This window comes from Pagrus major, chromosome 23, assembly GCF_040436345.1.
Source record: "Pagrus major chromosome 23, Pma_NU_1.0".
Lineage (NCBI taxonomy): Eukaryota > Metazoa > Chordata > Actinopteri > Spariformes > Sparidae > Pagrus > Pagrus major.
The window spans coordinates 24,508,983-24,526,702 of NC_133237.1; the positions used below are offsets into that span (position 1 = coordinate 24,508,983).

General features: G+C 40.5%; 3 protein-coding genes across 3 annotated transcripts; 2 read left to right on the forward strand and 1 right to left on the reverse strand.

Moving 5' to 3' along the window:
* Nucleotides 1-930: 930 nt before the first annotated feature.
* Nucleotides 931-2,812, reverse strand: atp5pd (ATP synthase peripheral stalk subunit d). Its single transcript, XM_073494203.1, has 6 exons — nt 2,771-2,812; nt 2,171-2,312; nt 1,878-1,974; nt 1,717-1,788; nt 1,493-1,555; nt 931-1,243 (listed from the first exon to the last, which is right to left on the reverse strand). The coding sequence occupies exons 2-6, from the start codon at nt 2,290-2,292 to the stop codon at nt 1,112-1,114; spliced, it is 486 nt and encodes a 161-aa protein (XP_073350304.1). The 5' UTR covers nt 2,293-2,312; nt 2,771-2,812; the 3' UTR covers nt 931-1,111.
* An 866-nt stretch (nt 2,813-3,678) lies between these two features.
* Nucleotides 3,679-7,014, forward strand: slc16a5b (solute carrier family 16 member 5b). The gene is made up of 4 exons (XM_073495021.1): nt 3,679-4,018; nt 4,669-4,809; nt 4,898-5,749; nt 6,811-7,014. The coding sequence occupies exons 1-4, from the start codon at nt 3,679-3,681 to the stop codon at nt 7,002-7,004; spliced, it is 1,527 nt and encodes a 508-aa protein (XP_073351122.1). The 3' UTR covers nt 7,005-7,014.
* Nucleotides 7,015-7,613: 599 nt separating this feature from the next.
* Nucleotides 7,614-16,871, forward strand: LOC141019061 (medium-chain acyl-CoA ligase ACSF2, mitochondrial-like). Its single transcript, XM_073493843.1, has 16 exons — nt 7,614-7,765; nt 8,422-8,617; nt 9,249-9,377; nt 9,503-9,556; nt 9,682-9,800; nt 9,898-10,060; nt 11,051-11,146; nt 11,229-11,380; nt 11,468-11,556; nt 11,647-11,723; nt 11,822-11,929; nt 12,007-12,155; nt 13,176-13,317; nt 13,444-13,554; nt 13,637-13,705; nt 13,803-16,871. Exons 1-16 carry the CDS (start codon nt 7,644-7,646, stop codon nt 13,851-13,853), a joined length of 1,827 nt encoding a protein of 608 aa, XP_073349944.1. The 5' UTR covers nt 7,614-7,643; the 3' UTR covers nt 13,854-16,871.
* The last annotated feature ends 849 nt before the right edge of the window (nt 16,872-17,720 follow it).

Genomic DNA, 17,720 nt, shown 5'->3' on the forward strand with positions numbered 1-17,720 from the left:
CAAATTCACCCTTTAGTTTAAAGACAAGTGTCTGAATTTATGATATCTCCTCCTTAGAATAACCTGATTAAATGGATTTTATCTGGATTGTGACACAAAGTTAACAGGTCTCTTAATCAGACCGACGCTGCCCCCTGCAGGACGATGTTTTCTCACCATTTATGGTGATTGATTAGACAATAACAAGGTTGAGGCCAGATCACAATCATTGCCTGCGCCGATGGACCAGAGTCATGCACAGTATTAGCCCACAAACCAAAGCCATAATAACAGTGCAGTGAGAGCTCAGAGAGAGGGCTTTATGTTTAAAGTCTCTCTCTCTGATCCCAGGGAGACCGCTCATATTTCCCACTGTGGTGAAATGTAGATTTATGCTGTAGTCATAACAAAAGCCTGAACAAGACTGACAATGCATAAAGAGAGGGCTGGAGCTGCGATCATCGCTGCTCACACGCTGATGGATGGCTTCAATCTGTCCAACTCAACAGTGATGTATCCACTACGGTAAGGCAGCAGTCTAAGTGTGTGAGGCTGTTTCTACCTGCAGACATGAGTAAATAAACAGTTCTTCTGCCCTGCTGATGCACAAAACTGACAACTACGAATCACTGTACCAAAGACAACAGGGACCCCACGAGGGAAGGAAACCAAACTCTGCTTTTCTGCTGAGAGCGACTTGGCCGAGTGTGTACTTAAAAACTCATCAGTGTGTCCACGCGGGCCAGCTTTTCAGTGAGTGTTGGAGGATATTTCATACCAAATTTAGAAAGAAAACACAGTCCAGCAGATCAAATTCAGTTCACGACGCCTGGGAAGAAATCCAGTCATAAAATAACAGTTGTTTTGCCTGCGAGGGGTCCGCGAGGTTGTTTATAATGGGCCTGTGAACACTGACGACCTTTAGTTCACGTTACTGATCACAAAAAGCAAGAAAGTTGTGCCGTTTATTTGGGTTTACTCACACGAGTATAATCAGGAAGAAACAAAACACGCGTCATGTTTTTCCTACATTCATAGTCATTTTTTTAAACCTCCTGAACAGATTCAATTTTATATACATACAGGTTTTCTCTTGGTGCAAGATAAATTTTATACAGTCAGGATGGTACATTTACAGTTCAGCAATAGGTTTGTTAGGCCAGTAAGGATGTTTCGCTTTGTCCAGCTTCGTTTCTGGGAAAGTGTCGTTCAGATCTTCGATGGTCATCTGGTCGAAGGGAATCATGTTCTTGAATTTGTCCAGCTGGGGAAGAAAAAGAGCAGAGCATCATTACAAAAGGAGGAAATTAAGACGAGTGAGCCAGATTTTTATCTTGGAAGAATTTCAATACTTGTTGACTCTCATGAGAAATGTCAAAACTCTATTAGTTAATAATGTGAATTGTACTGTGACCATTCAGACTGTAGATTTGTGTGTAACACAACTTTCGGCCCCTGTATTAATGGTACACGGGTGGATAAAGATAGACGCTTGTACATTTATAATCCCCACCTGTTTCTCATACTCGACGATACGGGTTTTGGATGCTTCAACGTAGGCGGCAGCTGCTGAGTTCTAGAAGACAAAAAGAAAAAAAACACATTAAAAATAGATTTGCCACCATTTTGTATGTGATCTACAGCACAATGGAACAACAAAATAGGACAAACACACTTTTAGACGATATTATTTTAAATGACACAGCTCAGAGGGAAAACACAGTAGGTAACACTCACTGCTTCTGCCTCCTGAGCGTTGATGACAGCTGTCTGAGTGTCCACAGGCTCAGGAACCTTCAGTGCGTTGAACTGAAAGGAGACAGAAAAAGCCCGATGACAATGTGTTTCAGGTCACACGTCAGTACAAAGACTGGAAACAGACCGCTCACTTCTCTCACCTTCTTTTCAAACTCATCCACCATGCCTGCTTTAGCCACAGCAGACTTGTAGTAGCTCCAGTCGATGGTGACAGGTTTCTCTGGCAGAGAGCGGAGCCTGTGAACACAGATCGTCCGGTTATAAACACCTCAGTTGGGCTTTCAAAAATAAAATTAGATGTCTATCTTAAGCTTAACGTTTACACATATAACCCACAATTACAGCCACTTTAGAGCTGCCAGTTAGTTGTAATTGTGTTGTAAAGGTAAGGATTTCTCAGGGAAAGACACATGTTGTAACAGGGGAGACAGACTTTGCAGCGATGGCATCACTCCGTGTCTTCAGGTTGTTGAACATGGTCCTCTGGTTGGGTGGCACCCTCTCTGCGAAAGCCAGCCAGTCAATGGCCTTCAGGGCAGCTCGTCTCCCAGACATGTTTTCAGGGGGGGTGCTGACTAGAGGAGACAGAAAAATATAAAATAATGATGGTTAAGCCGCTTGAATGAACTTCTCTTTGGTGATATTGCTCCAAATACACATCTGTGTCCCAGATTTGATGCTACTGACAACGTCTTTGACCAGCTAACAAGCTAAATGGTGGTTCCCCTTACAGGTAATAAACTTAGTTATTTTTACTGTATGTCACGCAGACAAATACAATAACTAGCTGTCCTCTGTGTGTCCTCCTCCACAGTGATTTAGCAGCAGCTGATCTACTGACTGACAGTTAGCAAACATAGCTAACTAGCATTAGCAAGGTCAGAACAACACCGCCGACAGTTTACGTTAAAATATTAAACAACAGCTTCAAATTAGTGTCATATTATAAACGAATAAGCTACATGTCACCTGTATTAAAGCTTGTTAATCGTTTAAAACACAGTTTAATAAAGCTTTGAGCAACATTTCATACCGTCAACACGACACAACCGCTTCCGTGCTGGCCGACCGGAAACGGAAATGACCTCAGCTGAATCGTCAGCAGCGTTAGTTTGATTCATAATTTCATAATTCGTGTTGTAAAAATGCACAGAAATAGCGTTTAATGAGAGAAACCCCTCGTTAATACGTTTGTTTAACTCTAAACGACCGGTTTTTATTCTTGGCAGTTGACAGAATATAAAGAACGCTGGTCGTGCTTTTATTTTGAAAGTTTCATAGTAAAAGTTAGCATGACTTTCTTGATGCTAACTGGAGCTAACGGTGACCCGACAGCGTACTTATAATAATGAGTGTTAAAATAGTCGTTTATTTTATAATCCTGTGCTCATATGATATAAATTACCGTATTTTCACAAACCATACCTGACTACCTCTGATGGGACCCTTCAAAATAAAGCAACTCACCTGTTGACTGGCTGGAGGAGGTCATGTTGCTTGTTAAGTCATGTAGTATTATTATAAACACTATAATTCCACTTTTGATTACTTCTCAATGGAGGCCCCCACGTCAGATTTGGATGTAAGGTAAGTCAATGATTTTGCTTTTTAATTTTAATTTAATTTATATTTTATGTACAATTGCAGGGTGTGACAGCCTTCAAATAGTGTGAGATGTATCGTAACGTTACTCTTCAAGTAGACTAAGCAGTTGTGTTTTATGTTTTTAATGTTTCTTCTTGATTGCTGTACTTGTGTGTGAATGATTAAATACTACTGGCTGGCTGGTTTCTGAATGAATAGCCCTCTTGGATTAAGTTTCTACCTAATAACAAACTTTGACACAGAACAACACAGGATTGAATTTTAATGTGAAAAAAGAGCATTGCACAAACTCATGACCTAACAACAGAAGCAGAACTAACAGCAGCAGTGGGCACCATGACTCAGGTGTTGGAGGATCAGACACCAGCCATGAGAAACAAAGATAATGCTTTACCCGGGTGGGTAAGTGCTGCTCAGTGTTTTGAGGAAGAGTCAGCAGTACACCATCCCGCTGATGCCACGCAGGCAGGTGGACCTGCTCAAAGCAACCAGCCAGCTGCACCCGACAGAGGCTGGGGGTGGGTGGTGGTGGCAGCCAACATGGCTCTGTCTATGGTGCTGGCCGTCCTCATGGGCCTGAGTATCTTCTACACAGAGCTTCAAGCAGAGTTTCACGTCAGAAACACGGAGACCTCCTGGGTGCCGGCCATCATTTCCACCATCATGCATAGTGCAGGTATGGATACATACCTGTAGATCTCACGCTAACATGAACGTATGTGTGTGTGGGAAGACCGTCTCAGCCCGTCTATTTAACCTCATCTATGTGCATGGAAGGGGATATTCTGCCTTGTAAGTCCGTTTGAGTGGCTTCATGAGAAGTTTTCTGTTGGAAAGGTAGGACTTTAGAAGATATAGTATAAAAGTACTCAATACTACAGTATCTGAAACGGTGCGTTGACCACGTGGATGACTTTTGGGTGGGCGGGTGAAAGTAAGGCTTTGCTTTATAGCTTTTTTTTTTTTTTACCATTGTGAGTTTGTTGTTTTCAGTTATTTAAAAGAATATTTCCAATTTTCAGCCACAGTTGGGTGAGAGTTTAGGATATAAAACCACTTTGAGGTTTAGAAAATTAAGACTATTAGGTTAGATTTAAGTAATGAAAATACTTGGTTAGGTTTCAGAGAAGGTCATCGTCTGGATTTAAATAAAAATCAGCGTTCACCTTTGATTTTACATGGGACAGAAGCATCTCTGTCAGGCATCTTTCATTTTAAATAACTATAATAAACTGTACAAACCTGCCTGGAATGGGCACAGACAGCGAACCCATCTCCTGCATTAAGGTAAAGTAGTCCTGAAACTCTTCCTCCATTTCTCCCGAGGTCTGTTATGCAGCATGTCACAGGAGCGTTTTGGCTGCCGGGCAACAGTGATGTTAGGAGGACTCTTAAGTGGACTCGCCATGTCGATAGCCTCCCTGGCCAGGACCATCACTCACATTTACATTACTGGCGCCATCACAGGTGAGGAGCTGCACGCACACCTTTAAACCCACACTTCCACTCTTACACCAGCACGAAGGCCGGCTCACCAGTGTCCTCTCCTCCACAGGACTGGGACTCTGCCTCGCGCACCAGGCCTCATTCACTATCATCGGCCACTACTTCCAACAGCGTCTAGTCTTTGCTAACGCCTTGTCGTCCATCGGCCAAGCTGTGGGCATGAGCGTTGCGCCCCTGATGAGCAACGCCCTGCTCGGTCAGTTCGGCTGGCGTGGAAGCTTCCTGATTATGGGCGGGATCCTGCTAAACAGCTGTGTATGCGGGGCGTTGATGAGACCAGTTGCATCGGGACCAAACAAACCCAAACACACTCAGGTTACGGATCGATCGGACAACCTCTCCCAGCAGCAGGAGACAAAAGGGCCAAAAGACCGTGTTACGACTGCTATTGGTGGTTTTATAGCATACCTACGCAGGCATATGGCCTTTGACCTGCTGGTCAGTAGTGCTTACTATCGTGTCCTCACAATAGGTATGACCTTGCTTTCGCTGGGATATGCGGTGCCTTTTATCTTTTTAGTGCCTTATGCTACTCACCATAATATATCGATGGACCGTGCTGCCCTCCTGATGTCCATCATGGGTCAGGTGAACATCGCAATGCGACCTATAGCTGCCCTCATCTTGGGCTTGCCATGCTTTAGTGGCGGCAGGGTTGTTGTATATGTGTACGCTGGGTCTGTTGTGTTGGGTGGGCTGAGTAACTGCATCTGTGGAGCATCGGCCTCCTTCGTAGCTCTCCTGCTGTACGTGGTGATCTTCAGCCTGTCCTATAGCGTGCTGATGACGGTGGTCGTCTCTGTGCTGATGACCAACGTGGAGATGAGTCGCTTCCCTGCAGCCATGGCGCTGAAAAGCATGATGGAAAGTGTAACCATTCTACTTGGGCCACCCCTAGCAGGTAGACACACACACACACACACACACACACACAGTTATTCATACATGTGGCTCATGCAGTATTTTAGCCATGGTAGTGGCATCTCTAGGAATGACAAAGTCTTGCCCAGATCCAAATAATCGAATGGATCAATGGCCTACGTGGCCGAGGCTCTGGGGCCCAGGAGGAGAACAGGAAGCCTGTAGGCCAAATAACTATAAAGAGATGCAAAACGTCCACAGAGACGAACAGAAACGGAGCGACTGGAAACATCGTATGCCAAGTGACCCCATCCCTAGTTCATATATGCTCCTAAGCAGCAAAGGCAACTACAGCAGAAGCTGACAAGATGATTGGTTCGGACGTATTTGGTCATAAATCAAAGCATGAACTGCCCCTGAGCGCAGACTTGTAGGTCTGTTCTGGGCGGAGACCCTTCCTCCATCCAAGTTTCGTGGAATTTGGTTCAGTAGTTTTTGTGTAATGCTCCTGAAAAAAGCCAATAAATGAGCGTTACCCCCCAAAATAGACATGTAGATAGACTATATAATCACTAATGGCAACAACAGGATTACAAAATGATGAAGTCTTTCCTTTGGAGTTGTCACAAGAATAATGGAACATTTGAAATAGTCATTCAGTGCAGTGTTTGCTGAGCCTGTTAATTTGTTACATGTCTTTTATATTAAGTTCCATGTCTTCTGTAATAACACATCAGCCCTGCAGCACATCATGTGCTGTCCTCGTCAAGGGTCACTGTGAGGTGAGAGTCAGAGGTGGAGGCTGCGTCACTTAGTTGTGTTGCTCAGTGAGTCAGCACTTTTCTCCTCAAATCACATCCGAAACGATCTGAACTAAGTCCAAGTATCTGATTTTAAATGTTAAAACTAGTTCCCTGGTTATACATTTACAGTTTAAAAGTAAACTACACGTTTTTCCAAATACATGACAGAAGCAGTCAACTTCATGACATGTTTCCACGTGTACTGCTTCACAAATATTAAATATTGAATATTGTACTTTGTCTCTGTGGTCAGCTTTACATCCGGCCATCCCTTGACACTCCTTTGTGCATTTCTCAGGCTTCGTGGTGGACTACACAGGCCAGTATTCATACATCTTCTACGCGTCCAGTCTGTGTGTAACCTCCGCCGGCCTCTATATCGGAGGGTCCTTCTACTATCTGGACACTATCTTGAAACGAGATAAGGAGGAGGAGAGGGAGAACACGAGGACGCCATCAGATCTCCAACAGAGGCCTGCTGAGGTTGCCTGACAAGAAAGATCATCAGACAACAACGCATATATGTTCATTGTGTGAACATGTATAAATAATTTCTGTAATAAAATAAAAGCTGTCATAAAATGATATTAGTGAGTGGTCTTCTTTGTCATGTTGAAGGATCTGTATCTTACGGCCTGTAGGTGGTATTACAGGCCTCATCATGTGAAGCTGTCGTCAGTCTAACCCACATTTTCTTCAGTGTGTAGATACTATAACTCTTAACCTTTTAGCACTGTCTTATCTGTTAACAAATAATGCTCTTCTTATGCAAAGTAAGCAGCATGATAAGGCTGAAAACAAATCTCAAATTAGATCAGTTTCAAGTTTTCCATGTGAAAATAACCTCCACTCATCCTTATTGTCAGTTCCTTGTCTCTTGAGTTGCAGACATGACGAATCTTTTTTGTTTGTCAGACAGAAAACTGAAGCAGGAGAATGAATAGGAGCGTAAAAACCCGGTCTGAACTCTCCTGCAGGCGTGTGAACCGGCCAAATGGCAAAGCCACCCTCAGCCAATGAGGATGAGTGGAAGTTAAAGATTTACACACTAGTCAAGACAAGCAGCCGGGAACCGGTTCATTTTGCTGTCGAGCCACAGTGTTTTCTAACCACTTGTCGAAGCAGACTGTGATGTCGGCGCTCATTTCTTCCCCGCTGCTGAGATCCTGCGCTCGCAGTCTCAGGTCTGTTAATGGACTCAAACACGGCAAGATTGGGAAAGTATGCAGCACAAGTTCCCTCCAGTGGTTCCGGTAAGTTGATGTTCTTCTTAATGGTTCCCTCTGAATGTTCCTCTAAAATTAATGTTTTACTAAAAAAAAGTTAAAAACAAACAACAAGCTTTTAAACCAGCTGACAAAGAGCCTTGTGAGATATCTACATTTGAATCTGATCATAGGTCATCTGTCTATAATACCTGTAACTGGATGTTCCTGCTGTCGAGATAAGCATTGTTTATTAATCACAGTTGACTTTAAGAAACATGATAACAGTTTATAGGCTCCTGAAGGATGTTAATAAAGATCTGGTAGCTCAAAAAAGTACATTTGACTTCTACTGAGTGCATTGTTATAACAACATTATGTAGCTTTGTCTACATAATGTTGCTTTAACTGCAAAGGAATTCAGATTAAATTATGTATTCATCTCCGTAAAGCAACTAAAAAGCAGAGTAACGGTAACAATGTCATAACAAGTACCTGCTGAGCAAACACTTATCCAAAAGAAGTCACTTCCACGTCTTGGCTGACGTTCAAAAGACGAATGTTTTTATAAAGTAATTTTAAAAACTTAATCTTAATGTTTGGAAACTGCATTGAAACAACGTTTTCTCAGAATTGGTGTCCTTGCATTAGCTCAAATGTCCCGTTTTTGACCCCTGTGCTTTGAATGTTGTTCTCTATGCCAGGTCACTCCATGTGGACACTCCTCCTCACATCCCGGCTCTGACCAACAGCTATGTCCACGGCACCTCCTCCGTCTCTCTGCTCCACCTGACCGTCGGCCAGAGTCTGGACGCTACAGTCGAGCGGTGGCCCGACCGCGAGGCTGTGGTCTTCCTCCAGGACGGCATCCGGAAAACCTTCGCGCAGTTTCAGCAAGATGTGCGTCTCAGATGTTAAGCCCTCAAAAAGTTCACCCAAAAATGTATATTTAGTCATTATCTACTCACCTTCATGCAGCTGGAAAGTTGGGGGGAAGTTACGTAGTCCACAAAACATTTCTGGAGCTTCAGATCCGAACAGTGTTGCAGCTTTCTCCTAAACAACTGAAGTAGATGGGGACCGGAGAGTTTTTTAAAAACAAATCCCGAGCGGTGTTTGGTTAAGTTTTGTTAAAAATAACCTGTTCTTGGCTGGAAAATTGTCCCAACATCGGCTCAAAAATATCCGGTTTTGTTGCGGCTTACGTGGCTGGAAAATGTTCCAACATCTTGTTAAAAATCTGTTTTTCCTGCTCACAAATGTTCAAACTGCATCTTGATCAGTGGTCTCTCACATGGCAGCCATCTTGCCTACCACCACCATCCTTCAACCTCATGACATGAAAGTCAGAAATGATGATATCATACGTATTAAATGTACAGATTTAACATTTTAATATGGCGACTAGGCTGAGAAATCATCACAACTTTGGGAAGAAAAGCTAGAGAGCTATTTGTAAAATGCCAATTTTTTACCACTGCTGGTAAAGAGTTATCTAACTATCTATCTGTTGTGTCACTCATCGTTGCAGGTTGATAAAGCTGCTGCAGGTCTGCTTGCTTTGGGCCTGAAGCGCGGCGACCGACTGGGAGTTTGGGGACCCAACACTTATGAGTGGATCCTCTTCCAGTTTGCTTCAGCCAAGGCTGGAATTATACTGGTCAGTTCCAGATTTGTTTTATATCTTTCAGATGACATTTACAGAGTAGCCTTGTGTTCCCACTGACAGTCCTTCAGCTGGATGACTACGCGCCTGTCCTGTGTTACCTGTTCTTATCTTTACAGGTGTCACTGAACCCGGCCTATCAGGCAAAGGAAATAGACTTTACTCTAAAGAAGGTTAGTGTTCTGTAACAGGGAATTAGCCTACTTACATCACCACATAACTACTGCACCAATACCTAAGAGTGACAATTTTCTGTTTTAAGAAAATAAATCCAACCAAATTGATTTGTCATATGCAGGTCCAGTGTAAAGCTGTCGTCTGCCCTAGCCAATTTAAAACACAACATTTCTGTGAGATGCTGAGAGAGATCTGCCCAGAGATCGACACAACTCCAGCGGGCATGATCAAAAGCTCCAGGTTTGACAGAGCCGATGTCACATTTAATACATGTTCTTCCTCTCTTGTCATCATGGGAGTAATAGACCTTAAATACATCCTGTCTCGGGTTTTCCAGGTTGCCAGACTTGCGTATGGTGATTGTGACGGATAGCAGACAGCCGGGGATGTTCCACGTAGACGATGTGATGCAGGCAGCGGAGAGTCAGCACCACAAAGAGCTGATGGATCTGCAGAGCAGGCTGTCCTTCGATGACCCCATCAACATTCAGTTCACATCAGTAAACTTCAGTACTTTCAAACTGCCACACATGTACTGTATCACCTGGAATAACATACACTGATCATCCACAACATTTAAAGGACCAACAGGTACAGCGATCATCTCCTTATAATGCAGTTTTCTTCTGGGAAACCTTGGGTCCTGGCTTTTATGTGGATGCCACTTGAATACCCGTCCCAGCACTGGTGCAGATCAAGTATAGCCCTTCACGGCACTTTCGGATGGCAGTGGTCTGCCTTCAGGAATGGCTCGAGTAATGTGACAAAGAGCTCAAGGTGTTGACCTGGCCTCCAAATTCCCCAGATCCCAATCTGATTGGGCATCTGCAGGACATGCCGGAACAAGTCTTATCCATGAAGGCCCCACATGCCCCTCAAAGGACTCCACAGATGCTCTGTTGGATTGGGATCAGCACAAAAGAACAAAGAGCTCAAGCTGCCTTTGTCACAATCCCAAGCTTGATTGAGTGTGCGTCCAATCCATTGTGGCCCAACCTTGGACTGGACTTACCGCTGATCCATCAAGGCATGGACACAGGACCTCTGGTGGTGTCTTGCAATGTCAGGCACCACAGCGGTGACAGTGGAGTGTGAGGTGGGGCCCTCATGGATCCGACTCGAAGGATCCGTTGCAAACACCGTTATTCCTGACACCACAGGACACCACCAGAGGCCCTGTGTCCATGCCTTGACATATCAGAAGCAAGTCCAATCCAAGGTGGAGCCTCCGTGGATGCTTGATTGGATCAGGATCGTGACAAAGTACGTGACAGAGTGCTCAAGGCGTCTTTGTTACAATCCCAACTGATTGAGCATCGCTGGGACCTGCAGGGACAAGTCCGATCCAAGGTTTCCCAGCAGAACATTCCATTGTAACGAGAAGATCAATGTTTTTCACTTCACCTGTGGGTCCTTTATTGTTGAGGCTGATTGGTGTAGCTCTAACAATGATTCAGATCGAGTCACGCTGCTTGTTTTATTTGTTTCAGGGGACGACAGGGAATCCAAAGGGAGCCACTCTTTCTCACCACAATATTGTAAATAACGCTTACTTTGTGGGTCTCCGAATGGGTTTCGAATGGAGAGTAAGTCCATATTTTTCTCTTGATTTGAAGAAAACAGAAATAGTGAAAATGTAAGCAATATTATTTTCCGTCTTCCCATCAGCCTCGGGTGCGAATATGCGTGCCCGTACCGTTGTACCACTGCTTTGGCTCAGTGCTGGCCGGGATGTGCATGGCGGTGAATGGTGCCACACTGGTCTTCCCAGCTACTGGCTACGACAGCAAGGCCAACCTAGAGGCCATTCAGAGTGAAAAGTATGGCACTTCATCATCCGAATCACTTTTGAAATTTACAACATTATCAACTTTTCACTGATTGCATTTAATGTTTTTAAACTCAAGGTGCAACGTCCTCTACGGCACTCCCACGATGTTCACCGACATGATTAACCAAGACATACACAAGTACGATTTGTCGTCAGTTGAGTCTGGTAAGAGATCTGAACATAAAAACATGATAAATGTGTGTTGAATTTGGTGTGATGTTTGACTCGTCCTCGTCTATGTGCTGCTGTTTTAAGGCCTCATGGGAGGTGCACCGTGTCCTCCGGAGATTTTGAGAAAACTACAAACAGACATGAACATGAAAGAGATATCGGTGAGCGATACATGTCCGATACCTTTTCAGATAATACTGTATGAGACGGTAAAGTTTGTTTCAGCATATCTGAACATGCGTGCGTTGTGTTTCAACAGGTAGTTTATGGAACCACTGAGAACAGCCCTGTTACATTTATAGGATTTCCACACGACAACGAGGAGCTGAAGCTGAATACTGTGGGATGTATCATGAGCCACACTGAGGTATACCACAATTTCTTCTTGTATCTATATATAACAGCGACAGCACTGTGACTTATTCCAGTGAGTCTTTACTATAGGCTAAAGTGGTGGACCCTAGTGGGGAGATTGTCCCTCTGGGGACTCCAGGAGAGCTGATGATCAGAGGCAGCTGTGTGATGCACGGATACTGGGATGATCCTGAGAAAACCAGAGAGGCTATCTGTCCAGCCCGCTGGTACAGGACAGGGTGAGTCCAACGTATCTTTGACGACAGAGGAAAATACAGACACATGTTACAGGGATGGATGCTCACAGGTGAAGATTTGAGTTTCAAGAATGTGTCTTTAAACATCTCAAAACGTTTTCAGAGCCAATAAAATGCATTTTGAAGCATTTGGTCAAATAAGATTAACCTTAGAGAAACAGTACTGCTACAAACTGCAGGTGTTTTGTGTCGTTCTAAAAAATGTCGGATGCAGTTGAAAAAAAAAAAAGCTAAAAAAAACCCCAAACATGTTTTAAAGATGTAATCAGAAATGAAGTCATATAATCCTTGATAATGATAATAATCCAATAAATTACAATTTTTTTCAAATGAAATCTGAAAAATTACACTTTAGTTATATATATAAAAAAGTTTTATAAACCATTTATTAAGCAATTGTTTCTTGGAAAGTTCTAGTTGATGTTTCTAAATTTTTTTTTGCAAATGATAATCCATTTACGACGCACAATATTTAGTATGTTAAAGATAAAAAGTGTTGTGGAAACTCAATTTTGCTAAACGTGACAGAATGAAAATACAGTTTCTTACAAAAAGAAACAAAACAGATTTACACAGGAAGCACATATTAATGAAATTAAAGCTGTTCTCAATGTAATCTTATAGTGTTGTCACAAGTATTGATATTCGATACCATGGGGAAAAAAATGACACAACATCGAGTGCATAACATTTTTAGATTTTTATTAAGAGAAAAATATAACAAGGCTTGAAGGAGGCAGGGCGATGTGGGAGCTGCAGCAGTGCATGTGTCAACTTGCTGTTGGAGAGGAGAGTGAAAAATCACAGCTGGTGAACTGAAACTGCTTCAAATATTCAGAATCGATAGTTTTGACAATGGTACCGAGCCTCTGATATAAGTCCTTGTAGTTTTTGAATTGCAGCCATTTCTGTATCGCACTATATTGTTGTTATTATAAAGTGTTATCCGTATTCCTGACTACATGTAATCTGTTACATCTCGTGTGATTTCCCTCTACTCAGTGACACGGCCAGTCTGAACAGTCTGGGTTACTGTCGCATCGAAGGACGGCTGAAGGACATGATCATCCGAGGAGGGGAGAACATCTACCCCGCTGAGATAGAGCAGTTTCTATACACACATCCCAAAGTACAGGAGGTGCAGGTGAGACTGGGAACCACTGGAGGGCAGCAAAGATCAGAAACACTCTCTCCAAACAGTCGACAGTGAAGATAATGTGAAACAAAATGTGTCATGAGAGTTGTTCTTGTTCCTCTGTTCGTCTCCCAGGTGGTCGGAGTGAAAGACGAGAGGATGGGCGAGCAGGTGTGTGCCTGCATCAGGCTGAAGGAGGGCCAGACCTCCAGTACAGAGGAGATAAGAGCATTCTGCAAAGGCCAGGTGAGAGGAGGTGGTGGATAAGACTGCAGAAAGTGAAGAGCTGCACCGTTTGTGGGACTGATATTTGTTTTTCCCCCCACAGATTTCTCACTTCAAGATCCCACACTACGTGTTCTTTGTAGACAGCTACCCTCTGACAGCCTCTGGAAAGGTACGATACTCTAACACCAACACACCTGAACTATCAAGATGATTTATGCTTTGTATAAAAATTAAACTGAAATGGCTGCTACTGTCTGTTTTTGTAGATCAAGAAGATGACATTAAAGGAGAGAATGGAGGAGAAATTAGGTCTTTAACTTTGTGATGGACTGAACCTGCACCTGCTTTCTTCCCTGTCAGATACTGTAATCTGACTGATCAGCTGTTAGAACTTGAAATTCATCAACTTTTACCTCACATTTATGATCTATGGAAGCATATTGCTGCCATACCAGAAAAAAAAAATCCTCAGGGCTTCCGTAGGATATTGTTATTACACGAAGAAATTATATGTTTGTATATTATAATAATAATGCTATAATCTTGCTATAACAATAAAATCTTTAGGTTATAACGTGATACTGATCCATTTGTGTTTTTTTGGTGAGGTATCAATATGCTGCCATAATGATAACACTAATAAAAGTACAGAGGTAATATCATCTTTGAGCTTGAAATTTCATTATTGATCTTGAAAAAAGTTTCAAAGAAACATTTTTTTACAGTGACAACATTTTGTGTGAAACCGTGTGAAAGCAAAATTTCTTACATTTAGATAAACTTTTTTTTCTGGTGAATTTTATTTTTCTTGTGTTCATTTTGGAAAGAATTGGACAGGACTGTAAAACTAAACAATAAAATAAATAAATAAAAAAAATTTGGTGAAAAAATCTTTTCTGGTTTGTATCGGAGTGAAAGTGTTTTTTGTTGTTTTTTTTGTTTTGTTTTTGATGTCTGAAACCAAAATATTATTATTTTTTTATCTCAGGGACAAAATTTTAAATAAAAGTGAAAAGTGAAAAAAAAAAGCTTGAAACACAAGAAAAAACTGAAAAGTTGTTGTTGTAACCCTAACCCTTTTCATTTCAGAGACAAAAAAAAGTGAGAATAACATTTTGTGAAAAACATTTTTTCATGTGTCAAACTGAGTGAAAAGGAAGATTTTCAGGTTTTTTTTTTTCATGTCCAAAACCAAGTGAAAAACATTTCTTTCATAAACAAAATGTTCTTTCTTGTGTAAAATTAGTAAAATGAAAACAGAAAGAATTGGGAGATTTTTTCTTTCATGTCTGCAACCAAGTAGATTTTTTTTTTCATGTCTGAAAAAAGTTTTATTCTTATTCATTTTCTTTTTTCAATTTTTTTTTTCAAAATTCTAACTCTCCCCAAAATCATCAATATTCTGACTTCCCCCCCAAATTCTGACTTTTTTCCCTCAACTTTTCTCTTAAAAATGTGACTTTTTTCACAATTTTTTCCAAGTTTCTCCTCAAAATTCTTTTTTCCAAAAATTTCTAATTTTTTTTCTCTCAACTTTTTCTCTTAAAATTGTGACTTTTCTTTCTAATTTTCAAACTTTTCTCTTAAAATTGTGACTTTTTTCGCCATTTTTTTCCAAAGTTCTAACTTTCCCCCAAAAAAGTTTCTCCTCAAAATTCTGACTTTTTTCCCCTAATTTCTGACTTTTTTTTCTCTCAACTTTTCCTCAAAATTCCGACTTAAAATCTGACCTTTTTCTCAAAATTCTGACTTTTCCCCCCAAAAGGTTCCCCTCAATATTCTGACTTTTTGCCCCAGACTTTTTCTGAAAATTTTGACTTTTGTTTCAAACTTTTCCTCAAAATTCTGAAATTCATTGTCTTTTTTTCCCGTTAAAGGTTTTTTTTCCATCAACATGGCAAATTTTTCCTCACTCGATTCGAGGGTCTAAGGACAGAGGATGTCGTTCACTGTACAGATTGTAAAGCCCATTGAGGCAATGTGATTGTGATTTTGGGCTATTTAAATAAAATGGATTTGATTTGTGATTTGACTTTTTTCCTCAACTTTTTCCGAAAATTTTGACTTTTGTTTCAAACTTTTTCTGAAAATTTTGACTTTGGTTTCAAACTTTTTCTGAAAATTTTGACTTTTTTTTTTCAAACTTTTCTCTTAAAATTCTGATTTTTTTCACCATTTTTTCCCCCGAAGTTCTAACTTTTGCCCAAAAAAGTCTCCTCAAAATTCTGAATTTTTTTCCAAACTTTTTCTCAAAATTCCGATTTAAAATCTGACCTTTTTCTCAAAATTCTGACTCTCCTCCCCAAAAGGTTCCCCTCAATATTCTGACTTTTTGCCCCAGACTTTTTCTGAAAATTTTGACTTTTGTTTCAAACTTTTTCTTAAAATTCTGAAATTTTTCCCCTCAACTTCTCATAAAATTCTAACTCCCCCTCCAAAATCTTTCTTAAAATCTTACATTTTTCTCAAAATTCTGACTTTTCTCCTCAACTTTTTCTGAAAATTTTGACTTTTTTTTCAAACTTTTCTCTTAAAATTCTGACTTTTTTTCCAAACTTTTTCGCAAAATTCCGATTTAAAATCTGACCTTTTTCGCAAAATTCTGACTCTCCTCCCCAAAAGTTTCTCCTCAATATTCTGACTTTTTCTGAAAATTTTTAACTTTTGTTTCAAACTTCTTCTCAAAATTCTGACTTTTTCCGCAGTTGTTTTCTCAGAATTCTAACTTTTCTTCCCTCAACCCTTTTCTGAAAGTTCTGACTTTGATCCTCAACTTTTTCTGAAAATTTTGACTTTTGTTTCAAACTTCTTCTGAAAACTTTTCTCAAACCCTTTCTCAAACCTTTTCTCAAAATTCTAACTTTTTCCTAAAACGTTTCTCCTTAAAATTCTGACTTTTCCCCCCAAATTTCTAACTTTTTCCCCTTAACTTTTCTCATAAAATTCAAACTTCCTCCCTCCAAAATCTTTCTTAAAATCTAACATTTTTCTCAAAATTCTGACTTTTCCCCTCAACTGTTTCTGAAAATTTTGACTTTTGTTTCAAACTTTTTCCTCAAAATTCTGATTTTTTCCCCCCAAATTTTTCTCAACATCTATTGCATGTCTGTCCGTCCTGGCAGGGGGATCCCTCCTCTGTGGGTCTTCCTGAGGTTTCTTCCATTGTCTTTTTTTCCCGTTAAAGGTTTTTTTTTCCATCAACATGGCAAATTTTTCCTCACTCGATTCGAGGGTCTAAGGACAGAGGATGTCGTTCACTGTACAGATTGTAAAGCCCATTGAGGCAATGTGATTGTGATTTTGGGCTATTTAAATAAAATGGATTTGATTTTTGATTTGACTTTTTTCCTCAACTTTTTCTGAAAATTTTGACCTTTGTTTCAAACTTTTTCTGAAAATTTTGACTTTGGTTTCAAACTTTTTCTGAAAATTTTGACTTTTTTTCAAACTTTTCTCTTAAAATTCTGATTTTTTTCACCATTTTTTCCCCACAAAGTTCTAACTTTTGCCCAAAAAAGTTTCTCCTCAAAATTCTGACTTTTTTTCAAACTTTTTCTCAAAATTCCGATTTAAAATCTGACCTTTTTCTCAAAATTCTGACTCTCCTCCCTAAAAGTTTCTCAATATTCTGACTTTTTGCCCCAGACTTTTTCTGAAAATTTTAACTTGTTTCAAACTTCTTCTCAAAATTCTGACTTCTTTCTTAAAATTCTGACTTTTTCCTAAAAATACTGAATTTTACCGCAGTTGTTTTCTCAGAATTCTAACTTTTCTTCCCTCAACCCTTTTCTGAAAGTTCTGACTTTGTTCCTCAACTTTTTCTGAAAATTTTGACTTTTGTTTCAAACTTTTTCTGAAAACTTTTTCCCAAAACGTTTCTCCTCATAATTCTGACTTTTTTTTCTCATTTTCAAACTTTTCTCTTAAAATTGTGACTTTTCTTGCCATTTTTTTCTCCAAAGTTCTAACTTTTCCCCAAAAAAGTTTCTCCTCAAAATTCCGACTTTTCCCCCCAAATTTCTGACTTTTTTCCCTCAACTTTTCTCATAAAATTCTAACTTTTCACCCCTCCAAAATCTTTCTTAAAATCTAACATTTTTCTGAAAATTCTGACTCTTTCCCCTTTCTGAAAATTTTGACTTTTGTTTCAAACTTTTTTCTCAAAATTATGACTTTTCTCCTCA

Coding starts and splice junctions, on each gene's coding strand:
- slc16a5b (XM_073495021.1), top strand. CDS start 3,679: ATGACTCAGGTGTTGGAGGATCAGACACCAGCCATGAGAAACAAAGAT. Junction 4,019..4,668: donor CACCATCATGCATAGTGCAG/GTATGGATACAT, acceptor ATTTCTCCCGAG/GTCTGTTATGCAGCATGTCA. Junction 4,810..4,897: donor CATTACTGGCGCCATCACAG/GTGAGGAGCTGC, acceptor TCTCCTCCACAG/GACTGGGACTCTGCCTCGCG.
- LOC141019061 (XM_073493843.1), top strand. CDS start 7,644: ATGTCGGCGCTCATTTCTTCCCCGCTGCTGAGATCCTGCGCTCGCAGT. Junction 9,378..9,502: donor CCAAGGCTGGAATTATACTG/GTCAGTTCCAGA, acceptor TTATCTTTACAG/GTGTCACTGAACCCGGCCTA. Junction 10,061..11,050: donor TCAACATTCAGTTCACATCA/GTAAACTTCAGT, acceptor TATTTGTTTCAG/GGGACGACAGGGAATCCAAA.
- atp5pd (XM_073494203.1), bottom strand. CDS start 2,292: ATGTCTGGGAGACGAGCTGCCCTGAAGGCCATTGACTGGCTGGCTTTC. Junction 1,975..2,170: donor AGTGATGCCATCGCTGCAAA/GTCTGTCTCCCC, acceptor CTGTGTTCACAG/GCTCCGCTCTCTGCCAGAGA. Junction 1,789..1,877: donor TGGATGAGTTTGAAAAGAAG/GTGAGAGAAGTG, acceptor GTCTCCTTTCAG/TTCAACGCACTGAAGGTTCC.